Consider the following 26,937-nt stretch of genomic DNA (forward strand, 5'->3'; position numbering starts at 1 on the left):
ATAGCTAATTCAGTATGAGTACTCGATAGGGATAGTGATTTTTTTTTTTTTGATAAGGATATTGTTGACAGTGTAAGAATCATTTTGGTCAAATCATGGCAGATACCAAAATGGGACACGTGAAGGTAATTGATAGAGGAGTCCCCATTGTTCAACTTTATTTTCCATAACAAACTCTCCATGAGTCCCCTCAGCATCCAAGGGCAAAAGGGCCAAATAGACAGAGGCCTCGCTCCTTCTTCTGGGCTTTGATGCCTTTTGGTCCACCCCTGTCCGTTCTCACCCACCCGGGGCAGCAGACATTCAGGAGGATCTTGTCCCCTCTCCTCTGCTCATTCAGGTTCCTGGCTGATTCTGGACAGGACGGTGACACCAATTTTTGTCACTCCATAAGCGGTATCAGGCCCTCCTTTCTGTGCACGCCTTTCTTTGTGTCTTCCACATACTTGTTAATGAGCCCTGCTAGCTCCTACTCTGTGATGATCTCGATTATAACCTACTGGTGCAGTTCTGGGCTGCACTTTTTAAGGGCTACAAAGCTCATTATGTTAGACACATTCAACTCTGCCGAAAATACAACATAGAGAGTCATGTAGAATGCCATGCACAAGGATGAGGAATACCAAAACTGCTAGTATTTTGTCCATTTGGGAGACAATTTCCAGTTTGCTACGAGTGTTAGTGAAGACTGCCTCTGTAAGTGACGGACATGATACAGTCTTGAACCTTGTCTTACCCACGATGTCTCAGTGGATGTCAGAAGATGATCTAATGGGACTGGGCAGTGTCCAGATGTTCCATAAAGAGAAGAAAGTACATTATATAAGAACATGCTAAGCAGAATGTAAGGAGGTGCTCAGTGTAACACGAGTAGAGAGACACTTTTCCTCATAGGTCCAGCTTGGGACCACATGGAGATCTTGTGGTCACTAGGGCAGTGCTCTATGAATAAGTGTCTATTAATGAATTAACAGCTGAGCAGTTTATTCATGGCATTTGAATGAGAACAGACTGCATTGGGTTAGGCTGACACTCTGCTGTCGCAGGTATAAACAAATCACCTGATGGGGTGGGTTGCATGCTTTTTTCTCTAGGTTTGGAATTTCATATCTCAGGAGGAGTGACAAAATGCCCAGCAATATGGTCATGGAAAGGGGCAGGGGAAAAGTGACATGTTAATGAGATGCTATAAAAAGAAATTAAGTCCACACTGAATGTGGATGAACCTTGATAACAATATCTGAAATAAAGAGACCAGCACAAGAGACCATTCATTATATGATTCTATATATATATGGGATGTCCAGAAAATGAAATGTAGGGAGAGAAAGTAGATTGTTGGTTGCTTGGGGCAGGGGGGAAGGGGGAAGAGAGGGCTGGTAGCTGAAGACACCGGATCTCCCTGGGTTCTTGACAGTGGGCTAATCTTGAAGCAGTGATGGTTCCACAACCCTGCCCATTACTAAAGTCCACTGAGTTAGATACCTGAAATGGGTGAAGTGTACGGTATGTGAATTGTATCTCAATAAAGCTGTTAAAAGTGTAAAGCATCGACACAGTTCTCACTAACTCTTTTTTGAAAGTATAGTTAGTATTTATAACAATGAACTTATATTGACATGTGTAAATAATTAGTTTACTATTTTTATATTATAATGAATAGTTTAAACTTTATGAAAATGTAATATCTCCAATAAGATTTGAGAAAATTACAAAACTCTCCTTTCTAACTGTAAATATCTGGGAAAGGCTGTCCTCATCACTGAACTCTGAGCTCACTCCCACTAAGGATGGCAGTGCTACAAAAAATCAATGAAAAAGGTAATGCATGGCTCTCTGAGTCTCATTGGTGATGTTTAGAGATAATTAAAAAGGATTATAGAAACAGCCTTATTAATGTAAGGGTCTTCTAAATTGAATACCTTTTAGAAATGGGTCAGTCATTCCAGTTCTTCATTTCATCTAGAACATGGGAAGTATAAAAGTAAAGGAACCTACTTCTGAAATGTTTTAGTAAGCACTTCTGAGAGATTTCTTACTTAACACTACTAGAGTTTATTTTATTTTCAAAAATATTATCTGCCTGTGTAATACTAAAAATAATACATGTTTGTGACTGAAAATTGCAAAACACAGAAGTTTATGAAATAAAACAAGATGGGGTAGAGGGACCCACACTGGGTCACTGGTATCCCAGAAAGGCAGCTGCCTTTACTCACAGGGGCTTGGGACCATGTTCTTAAGTACTTGTAGTGGAGACAGTAGATGGAGAAAGTCTACTAACTTTCTGTAGACTGTTTGTAATGAAGTGATGACTTCTTTTCTATTCTGAATTGTCTATCTCAGGAAGTCTAGAATCAGCTGTTAAAGTATTGACCCGTGTATATGAGGAAAGTCTTACGGGAGTAAAAGATTTCTGTAGGTAAATTCCTAGATGTGGATGCTGCAACCAGTCCCTCTTCCCCAAGCCTGTCCCACCGAGGGACCACATCCCCAAGGGGGCAGGGTGGCTACCTGGGGCTCCTTCTTAGAACTGGGTGAGACTGTAGACCCTTCTGGACTGACAGCTCAGGACAGGAAACACAGGTGCAGGAAGCAGGAACAACTTATGGAGCTTCCATAGCAAAGACTCTGATCCAGACATTTTGGCTCAGGTGTATTCATGGTTCAAGGGTTATTTCAGAGACTCTGACTTGGAAGGTATGTGACCTATGTGCTAAGAACCGTATGGGCCATCCCGATGACCTTGTGCTAAGGGTGTGTGAGTACATGTAAGTGTGTGAGAAATGTGTGAATGTGAGCATGTCGTGTGACACAGAGAGAGACAGAGAGTGTGCTTGTTCACAGTCCCTTAGGTTTCTCTGAGGGGCCTCAGGGGCAATGTGGTGGGAACACATTGGCCCCAATCAAATTGAGTTTTTTATTGTTTGTCCCTCTAGGCTTACTGGGTAAGAAATCACATGAAGAACAGGATCCTCATCATAAGATATTTGAGGACATTGAGTAGTAGGAAGAACCATTAGTTTGCATGCCACACGACCTCATTCTGTATCAGGCCATGCACATGACCTTGAGATCCGTTCTCCTCATGTCCTTTGGGAACAATATATAAAATGCTTAGCACATCAAATCTAGTAATGTCCATACACCGCACCTTTCTAGAACCACAATACATCAGAGTGTGTGTGAGTGAGATACCTTTATTCCCCACCCCCAGCTTCCTCTAGTGATTTTCCAGGCTATAGGAAGTTGAAAAGTGGTACTGTCTCAAATCAAGGTTGATAATACCTTCTTCAAGGTTTACATGGTATGTCTGGCCTTAACAAGACTGTATTTCCTCCTAGTACTTTTACACTGCTATCTGATGAACAAGAGTGTTCAGATTTCACAGGTATGTTTGATTCCTCAGGATGGTCAGTCCATAATATATTTTGGAAATAAATGCATATTGTAATTTAAAGAGAGTAAAGAATAATAACAGCTCTCAGCATTAAAGAAAATCTTCAAATTCAGGAATAGGAATTTGGGAGAATAGAGGGAGAAGACATGGAATGTGGGAGGGGATTTAAATGGCTTTGATATTGATTGATGGGTTAATATCGGTGGTGGGTCCCTGGTCACTGTAGATTCTTATATTTTCTGTGGCTTGATTATTTCAGGAACACAGTTTTTATAGAAAGCATTTAAAAAGAAGAAGAAATCCACATCTATTATTCCTCAGTCTCTGTAATGTCACCCTACTCTTTTTTATTCTCCTTCCAAAGCAAAAAACAAAGTGAACATTGGCCTTTTGAATGTGTTCTGCACCCACAGAGATCTGGTGAAGTCATTCAAGATTGTTCTTTGTTTTTTGTTTTTATTCTTCTTAAAATTCAAATTAGTTAGCATATACTGCATTATTAGTTTCAGAGGTCGAATTTAGTGATTCATCAGTTGTATACAACATCCAGCGCTCATTACATCCAGTGCTCTCCTTAATGCCCATCCCCCAAATTTCCCTTCCCCCGACCCACCTCTCCTCTGGCAACCCTCAATTTGTTTCCTAGAGTTCAGCATCTCTTATGGTTTGCCTCCGTCTCTATTTCCATCTTATTTTGTTTTTCCTTCCCTTCTCCTATGTTCATCTGCTTTGTTTCTTAAATTCCAGATATGAATGAAGTCATATAGTATTTGTCTTTCTCTGACTGACTTATTTCACTTAGCATAATACCCTCTGGTTCCATCCATGTCATTGCGAATGATGAGATTTCCTTCTTATTGATGGCTGAGTAATATTCCATTTTATGTATATACACCACATCTTCTTTATCCATTCGTATGTCCATAGACATCTGGCCTTTGTATCCTAGGTTCTGATATATGAGAGAGGAGGGACAGTATTTGCTTTTGGTTATCCTACCTAGGATTTCTCTCAAATAGTCTCCCCAAAGAGGGTAAAGTCCTGGTAACATGGCCGCAGTAGCTGCCATCCCCCCAACTAATGGAAGAACTCTCCTATTTCAAAAGGCAAGAAAACCCTGCTTTCCCACTGAGAAGATAGCTTGCATTTCCGTGTCCATAAAGTCTAGTTTCCCTGAGGCAAGATGAATTGTTTGATGAGAACCTGCCTTAGCAAATGCAGGGGAACACTCACTCCTCTTTCTGGTCCCAGGACAACGCATAGCAAGCACCAGCTGTTCAGTAAGTGAGAAAAAATCTTGGCCAGAAGTCATCTTTGCCTTCTAAGGGGAATACCTGTAGGATGTGTGGTGGTGGCACAAGGAACTCCATCCCACTCTCAAGTGTTGGGATGAGTAAAGGAGCCAGGTGACATTTGCAAAAGCTGCCCTTTGTTTGAGGTGCTAGTGAACTCAGCATTAGAAGTAGTAGAACTGCTAGCTCTTAGAGAGGATGGGGAAAGAGGGCAGAGCTGAGAGTGAGCTGTACCTGCAAGTATGCAATTCCAATCCACAAATCTTAATCTTTCGTGAATGACAAACTTCACTATACAGAGTCAGAAGGCAGGCTGGGAGAAGCTCTCACACCTTACCACTCCTAGTCAATTGCAGACCCAACAAGAAGAGAGGGACTTCATCATACAGTGAGCTGACCTTCACATGGATACAACTGTACTATTCCAGCCAGAATAAAATATGCTTTCTTCACTTCCCTGAGCAACAGCCTAGCCAAGGAAAAGCCACTACGCTTCCAACTTCCAGTTTACTCCAAAGGGCTTTTAGTTTAAAGCAGCCCTCCCCACTTACCCCTTTTCTCCTAAAAAAAATATACCTCTTCTTTGTTCCCTATGGTTTTGCCACAGCCTGTTTTTCCTGGATTGCAATTCTCTTTATTTCAAATAATTAGTAAAGTAATTGGCATCTTTTATAATTTTTTAGTATTTTTACAATTAACATTATTTGGTGATGTGTACAGGAACCCAGGGAAGACCCCCAAGGACTCCTGGGCTGGTGGACAAACAGGTGTGGGATCCGTGGAGGTGTTTGGGTTCACTGCTTTCTAAAGGACCCTGGGGTTTGAAGGTAAGTTTTTCTCCTGGAATTCCAGCTCCATGCTTTGTGTCTGTGTTCTCTAGGCTTTATTTGGGATCTGTTTCAGGTATTTATACCTTTTTTTTTAAATCTCTGAGAGTATTCATTTGGCTTGTGGTCTGATTCCTTCTGAGAATCAGATTGTTTGTAATGTAACTGTTTTGGCCTGTGGTCCTAGTCCCCTTTGGGATTAGACTGTTCCTGTAGGAATGGTGCCAGTTTGAACTGTGTTGGCCTTCGGTCCTATTCTCCTTTGGAATTGGACTGTTTCTGTTGGAATGGTGCCAGCTGGAGTTGCATAGGCCTTTGATCCAGATTCTTCTTGGGATTGGATGCTTCTGGTTGGAACCGTGCCAGTTGGAAATGCACTAGCCTTGGGTCTGAGTTCTGTTTGGTACTGGACTGTTCCTCTTGTCACTGGCTAGTCTCTGGTCTGATTCCTTCTGGATCTAGGTTTTTCTGGGAAACCTCTAAAAATGAGATCCTTGTCCTCAAAATTCTCTCAGGGTGACCCTCCCTTTGGGATTGTGGCTGGTTTTATGTTTAAAATCTATGGTCCGGGGCGCCTCGGTGGCTCAGTCGTTAAAGCGTCTGCCTTTGGCTCAGGGCATGATCCTGGCATTCTGGAATCGAGTCCCACGTCAGGCTCCTCCACTGGGAGCCTGCTTCTTCCTCTCCCATTCCCCCTGCTTGTGTTCCCTCTCTCGCTGGCTGTCTCTCTCTCTGTAAAAAAAAAAAACAAAAACAAAAACAACAAACTATGGTCCTTCTGCATATGCATTGTTAACTAAATGAACTGACTTAACCAAAAGTAATTCAGAACTTGTTAACCTTAAAGTAAAACTGCCAGTTATTTTACCAGTAACAGATGGGTATATTTGGGAATAAAGGAGAACTGTAATCCGGGAAAAAAACAAACAAAACCATAGGCAGCAAAACCATAGACAAGTCCAGGGAATGAAGGAGAGGTATGCTTTTTTGAGGAGAAAAGGGGTAAGTTGGGAAGGCTTGATAAACTAAAAGTCCATTGGCATAAATTGGGAGTTGGAAATGCAGTGGCTTTTCATTGGCTGAGTGTTGCCCCAGGGGATAAGGAAAGTGTCTAAATTTCTGGCTAGAACAGAATAGTATCCATGTGCAAGGTCAAGTCTGTCTAAGGTCAAGTTCGGCTCTTCTTGTTGAGTCTGCAATTGAGTAGCAGTGGTAGGGCATGAGAGTGCTCCCTGCGGACACCTCTCAACTCTGTTCAGTGAGGGTTCTTGTTGCTAATTTTCAGAAACTTTAATGACCACCATGGGGAACTTTTACCATACTCAAACTTGTTTTATTCAAAATTAAGTTACAAAGCCACATCCCCTTAAAAGGAAAGGAAAAAGCTCCATCAACCCCAAATCCAATGCCTATGTTAGCTGGTACCTTGAGGCTTCCAGATGTTTTCAGGATTCTAAGTTTCCCTCTTTGAAAAGTACTATTTCTATATCAACTGAGGCAAACAATTGAAAGAAGTCAAAATGGCTTCTGAGACCTCTTTCTCCCTCCCCACCTTCTGTGTCTACAGATGGCAGGTGGCCATCTTGGCTCACCACGCCTAGGCACCATCTTCCTCTGTCTCTCTGCACCCTATTCCTCCCCTCCACCCTCTCATTCTGATCCTTTTCTGAACTTCCCTTTTTGTCTGAAACTTCTTCTGTTCCCTCCTCTCCTGAATCTCTTCAAACCTGCCCTTTTCAAGTTAGGTCTTCTGAGGATCTAAATAGACCCCACATTTCTTATGTTCCCTAGACTAAGGCTAAATTGCAAGCCATAGTTAGTAAGTTTGCTAAAGGCTAAATTGCAAGCCATAGTTAGTGAGATCTCCATGGGTTTGCTGAAGAATTTAACATAGTTATTCAAACTTACCAACCAGTCTTCTCAGATTTCTATCAGTTGGTGTACATGCTTGTTGGTGAGGGCCAGGCCAAACAGTGGATGAAGCTAGCCCAGTGGGGACATCCTGAACAGGATTTAAAGAACAGATCCTTAACTTTTGGCAAGGTGCTAGCACATTTGCTGAAAATCTCCACTGAGCAATTACAGTGGCTTTTCTTAAGCCTGTTGATTGGAACAAAATTCAGGCCTGTCCACAAAATTGTGATGAATCTGTTCACAATAATTACTCCAAATTGTCTTGAAAGAAAATTCTGGTCTTCCTTTAGAAGTAGTAGAACTTTCGGGGTACCTCAGTGGCTCAGTCAGTTAAGCGTCTGCCTTCGGCTTGGGTCATGATCTCACTGTCCTGGGATCGATTCCCACATTAGGCACCTTGCTCACCAGGGAGCCTGCATCTCCCTCGGTCTCTGCCCCTGCTTGTGCTCTCTCTCTCTGTCTCTCTTTCTCTCTCTCAAATAAATAAATAAAATCTTTTTTTAGAAAAAGGAAGTAGTAGAACTTTCTTAGATAGGACAGGGGGTCCTGTCCGGTCATATTGAGTCCACCTGGGTAGCATTTAACTCTGTGTTTATTCCTGGGCTGATCTCGATCTTTCCTTTTTAGTTAAAAGGACCAGGATGGACCAGGAAACTATGGCCACTCCAGATTTAAGTAACCTGGCAAACCAGCTTGCTGGCACCCCAGATGAGTCACCTAGAGGAAGGACTGCTGAAATTTTTAATGTTCAACTTCAGCAAATGAAGGCCCCTAGACAAAACTGGAAGCCTAGTTTCTGCTGTTATTGCAAGGTACCAGGACACTGGGAAAGAGATTGTTACCCAGTGATGTGCTTCACGCACCTTCAGCCCACTAGCCAACCTTTTCCATGTCCTCCTGATCTCCAATGATGCAGTTCTGAGGAACTATAGGGGCTCTTCCCAATCCTCCCTATTAATCAGCTTGGGCAGAGCACTCCCCAGATTGGGAATAAATATCTCTCTATCTTTATTGACACAGGACCTACACTCTAGGTGCTTAACCCCCCTGCTATAAAGCAGCCCCTGCCTCAGAGTACTAAAACAGTTAAAACAGAGGGGTCTCAACAGGTTCCTGTCTCTGAACCTCTTCCCTTGTGTCTAGCCCTTTTGACAGATACACACCCTTTTCTTCTTAGTTCCCCTGCCCATCTCCATTTATTGGGCTGAGATGTGTTAGGTAGGTATCATACCAGACTTACTCCTCAAAGGAGGAAGAAATTATAGAATTTGACAATAGGAACCAAAATTGCTGACAAGGGGAAATAAGTGACCCTTGGGCATCTTTCCTATGCTGTATCCCTGATGGCAATATAACCAAGTCAGGGTGCTGGTCATTCATTCCTATTAGATCAGCTGCCACTGTCTTTCCATGGGAAAAATCGTCCGCTAATACTGGTAGAATCCACAGTGTACCTCCCATCAAGATTCAAATAGATCCCTCAAAACCTCTGCCCCAAATTACTCAATACCCTATAAATAAAGGAGCCCTTAAAGGCATCAAGCCCATAATAGATTATTACAAGGCTCAGGTCCTCATCATCCCATGCACTAGTCACTGTAACACACCTATTTCACCTGTGAAAGAACCCCGACAGCTGAGGATGGAGGTTTGTGCAGGGCCTCCAAGCAACAAATAACATCATTATCTCTCAGCACCCTGTTGTTCCCAAGCCTGGAATGCTACTGACATCCATTCCCACGGAAAGCACATTTTTTCCTTATAATTATCCTATGCAGTGCTTTTTTTTTTTTTTTTTTTTTTTTTTTTTTTTTTTTTAGTATTCCAGTTGATAAGGATAGCCAATAACTTTTTGCCTTCACTTGGGAAGAATGGCAATCCTTCCATTCCAAACCACAATGTCCAGGGTTCACAGGAAGATAGCTTCCACCTGTTAAAACTTTTGGACGTCAGGGACATATGTTCTCCAATGAAAAATGCAGTTTACGCAGACTTGGGTTAGATACTTAAGGCATCAGATTTCGAAATGAGAACTACATTTGGAGCCTGATGAATCCTGTCAAGACTACTAGCTACTGACAGGTTACATTTGACTCCCCACGACAATTTATAGGAAACGCCTCTAAGCAATGCAAATTTTTCATGGTTTCCTGATGGTTCTTTTTAAAGAATGAAAATGGTAAATATCTTGCCTGTGTGCTACTGCCACTCTCTTAGAAGTCACTCTGCTCCTGAAGGACTTTTGGGAGTAAGTGAGCACTCAGAGAGAGTACAGAGAAAGAAAGGACCAAAGAAGCTGGATCACACAGGAAGGATGCAGTGATCCAGAAATGACAGGCAAATGTCTGTTGTAGAGCTGGGATGGTGGAGATGGCAGGGGACTCAATTTGTAGGACAACTCTTAGGACCTGGTCAATGATAATCAGGAGCTGAGCATGGTGAGCTCATTATTCATGGTCGGTGGTTGGTGGGGTCTGTGGTCAGGATGATTTTGGCAAAGTGCAATGGTCAGCTGGAAATGTTTTGGACGTTTAGATGAGGATGAGGGTGGGAATCCGGAGGGGTGAGATTTGGGGAGACACCGGAGGTCATCAGGAAAAGGAGGGGCAGGAAAAAAACTATGTGTATTTAGAGCTCTAACAATGTTCTAGGCAGGTGACCGATTTTAGGGTGGGCCTAAGTTGGAGAGTGAGGGTTCCATTAGTCTGAATAAAATCCCTGGGAGACAGAGAAAGGGAGGAGAAAGGGTCCAGGAAGGAATCCACAGGGAAATTCCCCTGTGAGTGGCATACAGTCAGTAAAGGCCTCTCCGAGGAGAGATTTGAATGAAGTCTTGAAGGAAACACAGAGGCAGTTGTGAAGGACCAGCAGGTCAGAGGGCACTGCTGACTGCAGGACGAGTGTGTAAGAGTCCTGAGGCAGTGGGGCACCTGTCCAGGTGGAGACACAGCAATCAGGCCGGTGAGGCTGAGCAGGGAGAGGGGCCTGAGTCCGTAGATGGGACAGAGAGGCAGGGGCAGATCATACCAGAAACACCACAGCTTGGGCCCCTGATGAGGCTCACCTTGGGCTTTCATTAGAGGCAGCAGTTCTGTGCACACAGCTCGGGTACCAAAGAAGTTTGTTTTCCGGGTCACTTCTGCTGGAATGTGAAGGGGTGTGGGATCAGCAGCTGTTAGGTGAGGGGAGAATAGATTAATGAATAGCAGCCATGGGAGAGGATTCCAGGAGTGACAGTTACATGTTCTTGGACGTGCAACCTGGTGCATTGTCATTAATCTCTGGGCTAGTGAGCTGTAATTTCCCAGTGTGACGTGTGTGGTTTAATGCCGTGTAGCTTGGCAAGTTGGCATCATTCCAGGAAGTTAAGCGGAAAGTGCTGTTGGGATTTCTGTGTCTCTCTGTTTGCAGTTTGCGTTTATCACAAAATAAGTTAAACACTCACTGAAATGCTCTGATCCAAACTGAATTAAACTTGCAAAAATCTCCTTCAGGTCCCTGAGATTAATCCACGGCAATGCCACGGAGCTCTGGGCTTAAAAGCTTGCTACCGCCAGAGGCTTCTTCTCTCCCTGTGCCTGCAGTCTAGCCTCTCTCCCTAGGGAGGCCCTTCTCGACCCCATAGGAGCTCTGACCCTCCAGCAGCATTCAGGGACCACGCCCAACCCCCACGGGAAGTGCCCTGAGAGAGGTCTCCAGCCCTAAGTCTTCCCGGGTCCTTACGCTTGAATACGATGGCCGCGTTGTTGACCAGCACGTCCAGACCCCCGTACTCCTTGCGCAGGAAGTCGCGCAGGACCCGGATGCTCTGCAGGTCGTGGATGTCCAGCTGGTGGAAGCGGGGACTCAGGCCCTCGGCCTGGAGCTGCTGCGCAGCTGCCCGGCCCCGCGCCTCGTCCCGCGCCGTGAGCACCACGTCCCCCGGGAACTGCCGGCACAGCTGCTGCACGATGGCGAAGCCGATGCCCTTGTTGGCCCCGGTCACCAGCGCCACTTGGGGGGCTGACGCCATGGCGGTGTGCAGCGCAAGCACTGCCCTGTGTGCTGAGCAGATGGTGCTGTGGGCCCCACGGAGGGCTGGCGGTGCAGAGGCTGACAAGGACAGAGATGCCAGTGCACTTGTGCTCTAGGATCCAGCACTGTGGCTCCCAGTGCCCAAGGCCCCGCCTCAGTCCCTCCATTGTAGGAGGGACCAAATGTTCCAGTTCTGTCCCTCCAGCAGCTGCACCTTGAACCCGGCCGAGACTCTACCCTCTTAAGGTCCCTCTTTTGAGGCAAACAATGGCTCAGGTTGGACTGAAATGCTCGCGAAATGATAGGTGGTTGGTGATGGGATAAGGGGGCTAGGGATTGACGGTAGTTGACCTAAAATAATTTTGGGAAAACCACAAAAGGGAAAAAGGAGTGGAGACATTGTCTCGGGAATGTGTCCTTTCTCTGCGGAATGGGAATGCTTGGGTTCTTCCGAGGTGCAGTGAAATACTGGCGGGGGGAAGTGCTTCTGAGGATACAGGTCCCCTTCCTTTCCTAGGAGAAACTCAAGAAGGAGAAACAGAGAATCAGTCCTGTGCTGAGACTTGGCTGTGGGCTGGGCTCTCCCTCTGTGTGATTCTGAGGATCTCCAGGTGGGAGGGGATGTTTATGAAGCCGCTGGGGGCCAAGGTATTGATTGGATCGTTGGATTTAATGATTACATAATCCCATTGGCCTAAAGTGCCTACTTTATGGGTTAGTTGAAGGTCACAGTTCAGAAGTATTTTATATAATGAGGTGTTGTTTTAAAATAAGGCAAAAAGACCTATGTGACCTCAGAGTATTATTGCAAATTTGCAGTGGAGATCCTGTGTGTTCTTGTTGACATCGATAGTCCTCATTTGTCAGTTTAGAAATGCAAGTAAGAAAAAAAAAAAAAAGAGAAAAAATTAAATGCAAAATACAGGGAGGAAGTTTTCAGCCTTTTTTGACATGAAAAACTTGCAAAATAAGGACCCTACCCTTGCTTCCAGGGTCTCTCACCTTTCATTTGGGTGAAGCTGAAAACCACTGGCGTAGAGTGAAAAATAATCAGTATAGAAGAGGCACCTTTCCAACATGCATATTCCTGTGAAGGGAGGCATGCGGTGGACGTTCAGTCAGGCCCATCGGGATCCTAGCGTGGATGGGGCGGTAAGAATCTTCTCGTCACACTGTGGTCTTGGGCCTCACTCCCGGGCACTCATCACCACACGCAGACCATCCTCAGTTTTCTCCGTTGTCTCAGAGGGCCCTGTGGATGTGTCTATGTTCCCTCTGCCATTTCACACTTGGTAATTGTTTTTTTTCCCAGTGCGTTTGATAATCAGAGACCACAGGGGTGTCTTCCCTTCATGGTGTCGTCCATGCTCTACTCGAGGCCTGTACAATGGGCTGCATGCCACGTCCAACCTTGCTCTTGGTTTGTATACTGTCTGTGGTTACTTTCCTGCTACAACAGCAGACCTGGGAGGATCGACAGGAGCGTGTGGCCTGAGAAGCCAAACATATTACTCTCTGCCTCTTGTGTAACGTGTGCTTACCCTTGAGTGAAACTCCGACTGCTCCTGGTCTTATTAGGTGTAGTGCACTTCTCAGCTGGCTCAGCATAGAAAGAGTCTGCACAAATAGGCATGGATAGAGAACATTTATTCATCCCCGGGGTTCATTATTTCACTGATTTCATTTATTCTGTCCCTGTATCACAGAAGAAATTAAAAAAAAAATCTTCCCTGAGTTAGTAGGCTCCTCAAATTGAATACTCAGCAGGGATATTTTATATATGTATTTTTTCTGAGGATAGGGAAATTATTGACAGTAGAAGAGTCCTTTTGGTCAAAGGAGGGGACTATCATAAGGGATCCATGGACGGATCCGTGAATGAAGCTCACCATTTTTCCACTTTCTTCTCCATAACAAACTCCCCATGAGGCCCCTCAGCATCTGAGGGCAAAAGGGCCAAGTAGACAGGGGTCTCTGCTCCTTCATCTGGGCTTTTGGTGGCAGCAGGCATTCAGGAGGATCTTGTCCCCTCTCCTCTGCTCACTCAGGTTCCTGGCATGGATTCTGGACAGGACCGTGACACCCATCTTGGACACTGCATATGGGACTAGTTGTATATCAGGCCAGCCCTCCTTCTGCTGTACTCCTTTCTTTGTGTCTTCCACGAACTTGTTCATGAGCCCCACTAGCTCCTCCTCGGTGATGGTCTCGCTTCTAAACTTCTGCTGTAGTTCTGGGCTGCAGTTTTTAAGGGCTCTCAGACTCACCATGCTAGACACGTTCACCACTCTGCCTAAAATACAACACAAAGTGTCATGTAGAAAGACACAGGAATGACGAATAGCAATTTTGCTAAGATGTTGTTGGAGAAAATTTCCACTTGAGACTTCATTAATTTGCTATGAGCGTTAACGAGGACTGTCTGTGTGAGTGACGACTACGATACGGTTTTGAAACTTGTCATACCCACAAAGTCTCTGATGATGCCTGAGAAATACTCTAAGAGGGAGGCACTGAGCAGGTGTTCTGCGGGAAAATGGAAACGCTGTGAAGAACCTGCTAAGGAGCATGTAAGAAGACATTCACTGCTTTCAGGAGTGGATGACCTCTTTCTACCTCAGGCCACCTTTGGGACCACCTGAGGATCTTATGGTCAGTGGGGAGGCGTCTACAATCAGGTCTGTACAGACCAGTAAAGAGCTGAATGGTGTAAGGAGGGCCGTTCCATATGGTTTGGAAGGCTGCTACTCTGTTTGAGGATGGTAAGGACAGATTATTAGCCTGGTCTGACTTGCATGGTGATGAGTCTATGATGGGGTTTTTATGAACTTGGGAGTGTGTTATGGCCTGAGAATACAGTCATGGAGAGAGGCAGTGGAAAACCAGGGGACTGAAAGAGATCTGTGTAGGGGCATGGCCTTATGGAAGTCAGTGGGACAATACAGGGGGCAGATTAAAGCTGGACATATCAGTGCCCCTCAGAAGAACTCTTCCCAGGACTGGAATGGGAGTGGAACCAGCAAGTGGATATCCTGTTGTGCCTGTATGAAGTGGCCATCTGGTCCGTGAGAGGAGTGGAAATGGGAGAGCTGGAGCAATGCATGCAGAGCTGGGGTAATTGTTGACATGGACTCGTGCACCCTGTGAGGCAAAAAATGCTAATGACTCTTGTGTTTCTCAGCAAAAGAGACAAAGCCTGGAGATGGTTATGGGAGAGATGGCCCAAGGGGAAGGTCCTGCACAGAGCTGGCAAGTTGGGTGGAAGGTAGTAGCTTGAGAGGCTCCAAATGGGTCCGGACGAGTCAAGGCACTATTATGGACCAAGCTTTGGTTAAACCCAGAAGATGCCAGTGTTCAAGCAATATAGCGGGATGAGAACAGAAGATGCTGCAACATTTTGGACTAAGGTGTTACATTTCTGCAGGCCAAGCAACACGTTCTCTTCTGCAGACAAGTGTTTCCACAGAGAACTGGAACAGGCCTCTGGATCCCCGGTTGTCTCAAACACGAGATAAAGGTACGTGGGGCTTAGACACATTCACTGCACGTATTCACACTCAGCATGAGTGGGGTGGGTGCCAAGGGACCATCCCACTGGACAGATTCCTCTGCTTCACTGGGGATTCTGGGGAGAGGGTGTGGGGGAAGATGCTAACTTGACCTTACAGTTCTTCCCTACATTATCTCAACTTCCTTTTCTTCCCACTCTTACCGTGGTCCCAGGACCAGGGCTGCAATTTTGGAAATGGGAAGCAGGGATAATTTTGAAAGAAGAAACTGTATAACTATAGCTTTAAGTCTTTATGTGGGAATTCCTAAGGGAATAATGGAGCGAATTGTCTCTTCCCCCACCTGGGAAACCTGGATGACAGTGAACATAGCTGTGGTTAAAAGAATCCACTCATTCTAGATTTATGCAGCCTTTTCCTATAGTAATGGGAGTGGACTGGAGGGAAGGCACTCCTTCGACTAGTATCATTGCAGGTAATCAGGACCAGCTCAGAGGCTGAACTTGATGTCCCTTTGAAAGGTGAATGGGGATGTCAGGTGGAAGAGGGAGGTGGGAGGAGGAGGAATGAGGATAATGCATGAACAGGGGGTTATGCAACAAGAGACATCCAATATTACAGCCCGGGGTGGGGGGCAGTACAGGTGCCCCATCCATGTGGAAATGTACCACTGGTGTGTGGCTGTCAGCAACTTGGGCCACATGTGAGTGTGCCGGCCTCCTGGTGACCATGAGGAGGGGTCTTGCCCCAGGCTGGACAGGTCTGGGAAGACATCCTGAGGAGCGTGAGTGGCAGGAAGAGAAGGATGTGTGTCTGGAGGTCTGGGAATGTTCTAGGCAGCTGACCTAGTGTGAGTAAAATCCGTGGGAGAGAGAGTGAGGGAACAGAAAGGGTCCAGGAAGGAATGATCAGGGTTCTGCACCTGTGAGTAGCATGGAGTGAGTAAAAGGCCTCTGTGAGGAGAGATTTGAATGATGACTTGACGGGTCAGGCAGAGGCAGTAGTGAAGGACCAGGGAGAGAAAGGGCGCTGCTGACTGTAGGACGAGTGTAAGTGTCCTGAGGCAGAGGGACACCTGTCCAGGTGGAGACACAGCAATCAGGCCGGTGTGGCTGAGCAGGGAGAGGGGCCAGGGGTCTGTAGATGAGGCCAGAAAGGCAGGGGCAGATCATGCCAGAAACACCCTGATGAGGCTCACCTTGGGCTTTCATTAGAGGCAGCAGTTCTGTGCACACAGCTCGGGTACCAAAGAAGTTTGTTTTCATGGTCACTTCTGCTGGAAGGTGAAGGGGTGTGCGATCAGCAGCTGTTAGAGGAGGAGAATAGATTTTTTTAAAATTGTATTTTAGTTACACTCAATTAATTTACGTGTAGTGTGTTATTAATTTCAAAGTGGAGTTCGTGATTCATCATCAGTCGCATATAACACCCAGTCGTCATCACATCAAGTGCCCTCCTTAATGCCCCTCACCCAGTTACCCCATCCCCCGCACACCTCCTCTCCAGCAACCCTCAGTTTGTTATCTATAATTAAGAGTCTCTTATGGCTTCTCTCCCTCTCTGATTTCGTCTTATTTTATTTTGAGAAGGAGGATAGATTAATAAGCAGTATCCATCAGGGAAGATTCCATTAGTGACAACAACATAGTTTTGCATGTACCATCTGGTGAATTCTCGGGAATGTCTGTGTTAGTGAACGGTATTGTCCCAGTGTGATCTGTCTGGTGCATTGCCGCTGCGTGGCTTTGTTGGTTGACGCCATCGGGTGAGGGCAAGGGAAGGGAGCACAATGGGATCTCTGGGTATCTGTGTTTGTAATTTGTTGTTTATTACAAAATAAGTTAAACATTCACCAAATGGCTCACATCCAATCAGAGAGAAACTTGCAAAATCTGGTGAGTTACCCGATGATCTGATCCATGGCAATGCCAAGAGGCTCTGGCTGGAAAGGCGTGCAAGTCCCGGAGGCTTCTGCTCTCCTTGTGCCTCCAGTCTGACCTCCTTCCCTAGGAAGGCCCTTCTAGATCCCATAGGAGCTTGGGTCCCACAGTAGCGGTTTAGGCATCATCCCCAACCCACCCTGGGTGGGTCCCCTAAGGGAGGGGACCTACCCTAAGTGTTCCCATGTTCTTGCTCTTGAAGGCGATGCCTGCGTTGTTGACCAGCACGTCCAGGCCCCCGTACTCCTTGCTCAGAGAGTCGGATATGGCGCAGCTGCTGTGCGTTGATGTCCAGCAGGTGGAAGTGGCCACACAGCCTGCACCTCGTCCCTCACCGTGAGCAGCACGTCCCCCGAGAACTGCTGGCACAGGTGGAGCACGAAGCTGAGGCCCTTGTTGGCCCCAGTCACCAGCAGCAGGGGAGCGGTTGATGACAGCGCTGCGTGCAGGTCAAGCAAGGCCCTGTGTGGTGAGTGGATTGTGTTGAAGGCCATACCGAGGGCTCGTGGTGTAGACAGTCAGAGATACCAATGGAAGTGTGTTGTAGATTCCATTCCTGTGCCTCCTTCAGCGCAAGGCCCTTCCTCAGTCTCGCCATCAAAGGAGAGACCAAATGTTCCAGAAGGTTCCCTAGTGAGCCTATACCAGATCCACCCCTCCCAGGGTTGCACCCTGAGCCCAATGAGGACTCCTTCCTCTTAGGATCTCAACTCTGAGCCAAGCAGTGGTTCGGGGAATACTGATGTGCTCCCCGCAACAAAGGTGGTGGGTGACGGGTTAATAGCACTAGAGATTGATAGCATTCAAGTGAACTATTTTGGGAGACCTCAGAGGGAGAACAAAAGAGCAGAGTAATTGTCTTGGGAATGTGTCCTTCCTCCGCAAAATGGGAATGGTTGCTTTCCTCTAAAATACAATGAAGTTGTCTGTCCAGGGAAACTGCTTCTCAGGATACAGATCCCCTTGCTTTCTTAAGGGAAAATCAAGAGGGAGAAATCAGTCCTGTGCTGAGACTTGGCTGTGGGCAGGGCTCCTTCCTCTGTGTGATTCCAGGGGGCCCCAGTGCGAAGGGATGTTTTTGAAAATTACTGTGAGACAGGCCAGTGATTGGAATGTTTTATTCCATGGGTACACGTGCATATGATTGTTACAATGCCTGCTTGTAGTCCAACCTCACACTTAATAAGCAGTATAGACGGTTTGGATTATTTTTTAAGTATCAAGGAAAAGAGGTCGTTGTGATACCAGGTTTCCAAACTAGCAGTAGAGATTCTATCGTCTTGACCTATACATTGATTTTCCTCATGGGTCAGTTTAGAAATACAAGCTAACAGGAAGGAAATCAACAGCCTTGCAGAAGGGAAAACCTTAAAGGAAACCGGGTACTTCTTTTTTATTTTATTTTATTTTATTTATTTTATTTTATTATTTATTTATTTTAATTTAAGTTTTTTTTTCAATCTCAAAAACATTTTATTAAATGAAAAAAGCAAGTTTCAGAAAGTTATATTAATGTGCAGGAAAGAGTTAAAATGCAAAATGAAACTGCTATCGTTAGAAAGAACTGCTTGTATGGTTGGCCTATGGCTAGTGTCTAGGAACTTGAATTTCAGGAGCAGTCCCACTATTCTTTGATAAGAATGGTGCATTGAGCCTAAACTGTACAACCAATGCAGTTTATGCTGAACACCTGCTTGCTTTCTGGGAGTGTGGAATTTGGGGATATGCCAGCTAGAGGGTGCCTTTGTGACCAGCTCCATATAAAAACCCTGAGCACTGAGTCTTAATGGGCTATAGCAGACAACATTTCAGAAGTGTCCCAATTCATTGTGGAGGAATTAAGCACATCCCGTGTGATTGCACTGGAAGAGATCTTTTGGGCGCTTGTGCCCGATGTCCTGATTTCAGTTCATGTGACTATTTTCTTTGCTAATTTTGCTGTTTAGTATTCTGCTATAATAAATCATAGTGATGAATACAGTTCTATGCTGAATCCTATGAGTGCTCCTAGTGAATAACTGAACTTTGGGGTGGTCTTGGGGACTACTGAATTAGTTCCCTAAACCATTTATATTTAAAAAAAAAAAAAGGAAAAAGAAGCACAAGACTAGAAATTTCAGTGGGTATATAATTTTATGTATACATATTTCTTGAAATCTCGAAAGTACACACCAAACTTAGTATAGTGGTTAACTGTGAGGAGACAGGGAAGGAAGAGAAGAGGGGCCTGGGTTTGGTAGAAATTAGTCAAAAGGGCATTTTGGCTCCATCCGTCATGCTGTACTTTATTTCCTTTTTCTAAGAAAAATATACTCATGTAATATCTAGGTGGGAAAATATTTTTAAGTTAATTTAAAAATAATTTCAGCCTCCATGTAGAGTCACAAAATTTTAGAGCCGGTGGGGAATTTAGAGTTCACCTGGTCCTGCCCGTACCTTTAAAAAGGTAGAACCTCAGGCTTCTGCCCTGAGAGTCAAGTATGGCCTTGAGTCACATGGCTTGTAGTTGGGACCACAACTCCCAGTCCAGGATGCTCCCCTAATCTGCAACTGCTTGGTAAGTACTGTAGTCAGAAGAACCAGTTTTCTTCTTCTTCTTCTTTTTTTGTTTTTTGTTATTGCAAAGGTCCAGAAGGTCTCAATTGTTACAACGTGGTTGCATAGCAGCTTCTATCAAAGTTCAGCAAATCATCAATGTCATACTTCCACGTGTAATAAGAGCTGTACTGGAAGAAGATAAGAATTGGACCACAGTTCTCTGGGAAATGTAGTTTGTAAGCGATAACATCCCTAAATCATACCACTCTGCTTTGCTTTTATTTTTTTCTTCTTTGGTAAAATAGGGGGTTAACATATTACGCAATGGGGCTTCTCAGAAACATGATCAGTAGCTTGCAAAAAAGATTTACATCCTATTTCTGCTTTTGAAGTACTTCACAAATAAGGACTTTATTTATTTATTTAGTTATTTTTTAATAATAATATTTTTTATTATATTATGTTAGTCTCCACACAGTACATCCCTAGTTTTTGATGTAAAGTTCCATGATTCATTACTTGCATATAACACCCAGTGCACCATGCAATACGTGCCCTCCTTAATACCCATCACCAGTCTATCCCATTCCACCCCCACCCAAAGCCCTCAGTTTGTTTCCCAGAGTCCATAGTCTCTCATGGTTCATTCCCCCTTCTGTTTACCCCCCTTTCTTCTTCTCTTTCTTCTCCTACCGATCTTCCTACTTCTTATGTTGCATAAATGAGTGAAACCATATGACAATTGTCTTTCTCTGCTTGACTTATTTCGCTTAGTATTATCTCCTCCACTACTGTCCATGTTGCAGCAAATGTTGAGAAATCATTCTTTTTGATGGCTGAGTAATATTCCATTGTATATATGGACCACATCTTCTTAATCCAGTCATCTGTTGAAGGGCATCTCAGCTCCTTCCACAGTTTGGCTATTGTGGACAATGCTGCTATGAACATTGGGGTGCATATGGCCCTTCTCTTCACTACGTCTGTATCTTTGGGGTAAATACCCAGTAGTGCAATTGGTGGATCAGAGGGTAGCTCAATTTTTAACTTTTTAAGGGACCTGCACACTGTTTTCCAGAGTGGCTGTACCAACTTGCATTCCCACCAACAATGTAAGAGGGATCCCCTTTCTCCACATCCTCTTCATTTTTTAAAAGATTTTATTTTTAAGTAATCTCTGCACCCAACTTGTGCTCGCTCAAACTTACAACTTTAAGATGAAGAGTGCCGAGCTAAACCATTTGAGCCAGCCAGGGGCCCCAAAGGAAACCTCACTTTCAAAATAAAAGACTTAAGCTTGCTTGCATGGGCCTTCAGTTTTCTTTTCTGTTAGCCTGAAAATCCCCGGTGAAGAGTGAAAAGTAATCATGAGAGGAGACGGGTCTGTAGCACATGGATACTTCTGTGAGGGGAGGGACGTGGTGGGCATTCACGGAGCCCACGGGGAGCCAGCCTGGGTGCGGGGCAGTAAGAACTTCTGCTCAGGGTCGTGGATGTGTCAGGCCCCACTACAGGGGCTCATGATGGAGGACACTTTGCCCGGCCATTGTTTTCAGCCTGTCCACCTGTATCAGTTCACTTCCTCTTCACAGCAGTGCTATGACGTACGCCCCCTTGTACACCTGAGGACACTGACAAAGAGCAACATGCAGGATTTTGCTCAAGGTCACCCCGTTAGGTGGCAGAGCCAGGACCTTTTAGTGTCCTGCTGTTTGTGTTGAGAGCTTTCAAGAGGACAGTGGAAAGAATAGTATTGTGGACAGCCATGTATTCACCAGACTAGCCGCAACAATGACGAATGTTTCACTATCGTTATGTGTTCCCCTTCTGTTGGTATTTTGCTGACCCTTGTTAATGTTACAAACCCGGTGACCCTTTATCCCTACGTGAATAACACATTCACCTTGGGGAGATTTGACAATCATTCTTTCATTTCCATTGATACCCATCCACATTCACTTTTCCCCTTGTCTCAGCTTGTCCTATGGATGTACCTTAAGCGCCCACTCCCATTTCACACCTCGCAGTTGTTTTTCCCCCAGTGAGTTTGATATTTAACGAGACCACAGAGGATGTCTGTCCTTCATGAGCTTGCCCGTTCATCGTAGAGGCTGATCAAGTATGCTGGCCAGTGAAATCCAGCCCCATTCATGGTTACTATATGGCCTGTGGTGACTTTCAAGCTACGACAGCAGATTTGAGTAGGTCCAACAGAGACGATTGGCCTTTAAAGGCCAAAATACTTACTCTCTGGACCTTTCACTAATGTTTACCAAGCGCTCATTTAATCTGTCCCTTTTCTTGACCTTCCTTAGGGTGGTCCTTAGTACTTAGTGTACTAAATGATGGTGATACTTGGATTCGTTGCCATGAAACAGTCTGCACACATGGATATTTACTTAGAATTTTTTATTTCTTCTCTTTCTTCCATTCATTATTATCATTGATGCCAATTTTTCTCCTCTTATATCACAGAGGAAATCACAAGAAACCTTATAGAATTAGTAGCTAATTCAATGTGGGTACTCTAAGAGTTGTTTTGGTCAGATGATGATGGGATCAGAATGGGACCCATGAAGGGAACTGATAGAGGAGTCCCCATTGTTCAACTTTCTTCTCCATAAGAAAGTCTCCATGAGGCCTCTCAGCATCCGAGGGCAAAAGAGCCAAGTAGACAGGGGTCTCTGCTCCTTCTTCTGGGCTTTTGATGCCATTTGGTCCACCCATGTCTGTTCTCACCCACCCAGGGCAGCAGGCATTCAGGAGGATCTTGTCCCCTCTCCTCTGCTCACTCAGGTTCCTGGCATGGATTCTGGACAGGACCGTGACACCCATCTTGGACACTGCCTATGGGAGTAGTTGTATATCAGGCCAGCCCTCCTTCTGCTGTACTCCTTTCTTTGTGTCTTCCACAAACTTGTTCATGAACCCCACCAGCTCCTCCTCTGTGATGGTCTCATTCATAAATTTCTTTCTTTTTTTTTTGTGTGTTCCAATAAAAATTTATTTGTGGATGCTAAAATTGAGTTTCTTTCTTTCTTTTTTTTCTGATGTAAATTTTGATGATTCATTAGTCGTGTATATCACTCAGTGCACCATGCAATACGGGCCGTCCTTACTACCCATCACCAGCCTATCCCATTCCCCACCCCCATCCCCTCTGAAGCCCTCAGTTTGTTTCTCAGAGTCCATAGTCTCTCATGCTTCATTCCCCCTTCTGATTACCCCCCCTTTCTTTATCCTTTTTTCTGCTGCAGTTCTGGGCTGCATGATTTAAGGGCTTTGAAGCTCATTATGCTAGACACATTCACCACTCTGCCTAAAATACAACAGAGAGAGTCATGTAGCATGGCATGCGCGAGGATGATAAATACTGAAACTGCTACTATTTGTCCATTTTGGACAAATTCCCAGTTGGCTGAGTGTTAGTGAAGACTGCCTCTGTAAGTGACGGACATGATACAATCTTGAACCTTGTCTTATCCACAATGTCTCAGAGGATGTCAGAGAGATGATCTTAATGGGTCTGGGCAGTGTCCAGATGTTCCATAAAGAAAAGAACATGCCTTATACAGGAACATGCTAAGCAGAGTGATAGGAGGCACTCCCTGACGTCATGAGTAGAGAGCCACTTTTCCTTATAGGTCCTCCTTGGGACCACCTGGAGATTTTTGGTCACTTGTGTAGTCCATTATTAACAAGTGTTTATCAGTCAAGAGACAACCGATCAGTTTATTGATGCATTTGAACGTTATCAGACTGCATTGGGGTAGGGAGGCTGTCACTCTGGTGGGGCCAGGTAAAAACAAATCATCTCAGTGGGCTGAGTTGCATGACTTTTTCTCCAGGTTTGGAATTACATATCTCGGGAGCAGTGACAAAATGCCTAGCAATATGGTCATGGAAAGGGGCAGTGGAAAAGTGATGTGTTAAAGAGATGTTATAAAAAGAAATGAAGTCCATGCTGAACATGAATGAACCTTGATAATATTATCTGAAATAAAGAGGGCAGTGACAAAAGACAATTCATTATATGATCCTCTCTGTGTGTATATATGTATATATATACACAGACACATATATACATACATGTATACGTATATGTGTGTGTATATCATCTATCTATCTATCTATCTATCTATCTATCTATCTATCTATCTAATTTCAGAAAAGGAAATGTAGGGAGAGAGAGTAGACTGGTGGTTGCCTGGTGTAGGGGGAATGGGGTAAGAAAGAGCTGGTAGTTAAGGTCACAGGATCTCCCTGGGCTGATGACAGTGTGCTAATCTTGAAGCAGTGATGGTTCCACAACTCCGTCCATTACTAAAATCCACTGAGTTGGATATCTGAGATGGATGAAGTGTACAATATGTGTATTGTCTTTGAATAAAGCTGTTAAAAGTATGAAGCAATGACACATTTCTCACTAAGTCTTTTTTGTTTTTAAAAAATTTTTTTATTATTTATTTATTTTACAGTGTATTTGAAATTTGCAGTTTATTTTTTTTATTATAATAACATTTTTTTATTATATTATGTTAGTCACCATACAGTACATCCCTGGTTTGACTCACTAAGTCTTTTTTGAAAATATCATTAGTAATTGTAACAATGAACTTGTATTGACATGTATAAGTAAATAGTCTACTATTTTTATATTTTTTAAATTATTTAAAGATTTATTTCTTTTTTTAGGGAGAGAGTGAGTGAGAGAGAGCGTTGGCATAGCCGGTGGGGGGGGGGCAGAGGAAGATGGAGAGAGAGAATCCCAAGAAGAGTCCCTGCAGAGTGCAGAGCCTGACCCAGGGCTCGATTCCACAACCCTGAGATCATGACCTGAGCTGATGATACTAAGAGTTGGCTGCTTAACCCACTGAGCCACCCAGGTATACCTGTTTTTATGTTTAAATGAGTATTTTTAGCATTATAGAAAGGTCATGAGTTGGAACGCCGGGCTTGCTCAGTCAGTTAAGCGTCTGCCTTCAGCTCAGGTCATGATCCCAGGGTCCTGGGATCAAGCCCCACGTTGGGCTCCTTGCTCAGTGGGAAGCCTTCTCCCTCTGCCTGCTGCTCCCGCTGCTTGTGCTCTCTCTCTGACAAATAAATAAATAAAATTAAAAAAATAGAGAAAGGTCATGAGATCATATGAACAGAGATTGAAGAAAATCAGAGAACTCTCCTTTTTAATGTAAATATCCAGGAAAGAGAGTCATTGTCACTGAACTCTAAGCTCCCTCCCACTAAGGAATGGCAGTACCAGAAAAGTTAAATGGAAAAGATAATGTATGGCACTCTGACTCTCATGAAGTGGTGTTTAGAGAGAATTAAAATGAAGTATAGAAACTGTCTTAACGTAACAGTCTTCTAAGATGAACATCTTTTAGAAAGGGGTCCCTTACTCCAGGCCTTTGTTTCATCTACAACATGTTAAGTGTGAGGTTAATGGAACCTATTTCTCAAATGTTTGAATGAGTACTGCTGCAAACTATGGAACACCTATGGATGAGATTGAAGAAGACAGAAAGAAAAGGAAAAATATTTCATGTTCATGGATTGGAATAACATAGATTGTTAAAATGTCTGTACTATTCAAGCACTCTACAAATTCAATGCAATCGCTATGAAAATAACATCAGCTTTTTCAGAGGGCTAGAACAAACATTCTAAAATTTATGTGGAACCAGAGAAGACCCCAAATAGTCAAAGGAGTATTGAAAAAGCAAAGCAAAGTGGGAGGCATCACAATTCTGGACTTCAAGCTATATTACAAAGCTGTAGTCATCAACAGTATGTACCATCACAAAACCAGACTTATAGGTCATTGGAACAGAATAGAGAACCCAGAAATGGACTCACAACTGTATGGTCAACTGATCTTTAACAAACCAGGAAAGAATATCCAGTGGAAATAAGGGAGTCTCTTCAACAAATGGTGTTGAGAAAACTGGACAGCCACATGCGGAAGAATGACACTGGAACATTTTCTTACACCATACACAAAAATAAATTCAAAATGGATGAAGGACCTAAACATAAGACAGGAAACTATCCAAACCCTAGAGGAGAAAGCAGGGAGCAACCTCTCTGACCTCGGCTGCAGCAAATTCTTACTAGACACATCTCCAAAAGCAAGGGAAGCAAAAGCACAAATGAACTATTGGGATCTCATCAAGGCAAAAAGTTTCTGCAGAGAGCTGGAAAGAATCAACAAAATGAAAAGGTGACCAAGGAAATGGGAGAAGATATTTGCAAGTGGCATATCTGGTAAAGGGTTAGTATCTAAAATTGATAAAGAACTTATCAAACTCAACACCCCAAAAATAAATATGCCCATAAGAAATGGGCAGAAGATATGAATAGATGCTTTTCCAAAGCAGACATCTAGATGGTTAACACACACATAAAAAGATGCTCAACATTACTCATCATCAGGGAAATACAACTCAAAACTGCAATGAGACACCACCTCATACCTGTCAGAATGGCTGAAATTATCCACTGAGGAAAGAACAAATGTTGGCATGGATGGGGAGAGTGGAGAACACTTTTGCACTGTTGGTGGGAATGCAACTGGTGCAGATGCCCTGGAAAACAGTCTGGAGGTATCTCAAAAAGTTAAAAAAAGAACTACCCTATGATTCAGCAATTATAGTACTAGGTATTTATCCAAAAGATACAAAAATGCTGATTCCTAGGGGCACACGCACCCCAATGTTTATAGCAGCACTATCAACAATAGCCAAATTATGGAAACAGCCCAAGTGTCCATCAGTTGATGAATGGATAAAGAAGGTGTGGTATATGTATAGAATGGAATATTACTCAGCCATCAGAAAGAATGAAATCTTGCCATCTGTAACAACATGGATGGAAGTAGAGCATATTATGCTAAGCCAAATAAGTCAGTCAGAGAAAGACAAGTGTCATATGATTTCACTCATATGTGGAATTTATGAAAAAAAAAAAAAACCCAGATGAACATAGGGGAAGAGACGGAAAAATAAAATAAGATAAAAACAGAGTGGGAGGCTAAGCATAAGAGATTCTTAAATATAGAGAACTGAGGGTTGCTGGAGGGGAGGTGGGTCGGAAGATGGACTAAATGGGTGAAGGGCATTAAAGAGGGCACTTGTTGGGATGAGCACTGAAGTTGTATGTAAGTGATGAATCACTAAATTCTATTCCTCAAACCAATACTACAGTATATATTCACTAACTTGAATTTAAATTAAAAAGTGTTTTAGTGAGTACTTCTCAAATATATATTACCTACCATTAGTTAGATTTATTTTTCAAAAATATTGTCTGCCTGTCTCACAATAGGAAAAATACATATTCATGATTCAAAAGTACAAAACACAGATGTGTGTGAAGTAAAACAAGATGGGACAGAGGGACCCACACTGGGTCACTGGTATCCCAGAAAGGCAGCTGCCTTTACTCACAGGGGCTTGGGACCATGTTCTTAAGTACTTGTAGTGGAGACAGTAGATGGAGAAAGTC

At 44.0% G+C, this 26,937-nt stretch overlaps 1 protein-coding gene and 1 long non-coding RNA gene across 2 annotated transcripts; one reads left to right on the top strand and one right to left on the bottom strand.

Moving 5' to 3' along the window:
* Positions 1-9,646: 9,646 nt before the first annotated feature.
* LOC103673228 (carbonyl reductase [NADPH] 1-like) lies at positions 9,647-11,445 on the bottom strand. Its single transcript, XM_008701956.2, has 3 exons — positions 11,157-11,445; positions 10,498-10,605; positions 9,647-9,729 (listed from the first exon to the last, which is right to left on the bottom strand). The coding sequence occupies exons 1-3, from the start codon at positions 11,443-11,445 to the stop codon at positions 9,647-9,649; spliced, it is 480 nt and encodes a 159-aa protein (XP_008700178.2).
* A 2,290-nt stretch (positions 11,446-13,735) lies between these two features.
* On the top strand, positions 13,736-22,430 carry LOC103673140. The gene is made up of 4 exons (XR_571330.2): positions 13,736-14,964; positions 17,099-17,365; positions 19,523-19,670; positions 22,231-22,430. It is a non-coding gene; the product is annotated as an uncharacterized LOC103673140 (long non-coding RNA).
* The last annotated feature ends 4,507 nt before the right edge of the window (positions 22,431-26,937 follow it).

The sequence above is a fragment of the Ursus maritimus genome, unplaced genomic scaffold (genome assembly GCF_017311325.1).
Source record: "Ursus maritimus isolate PB19 unplaced genomic scaffold, ASM1731132v1 scaffold_4, whole genome shotgun sequence".
Taxonomy (NCBI): domain Eukaryota; kingdom Metazoa; phylum Chordata; class Mammalia; order Carnivora; family Ursidae; genus Ursus; species Ursus maritimus.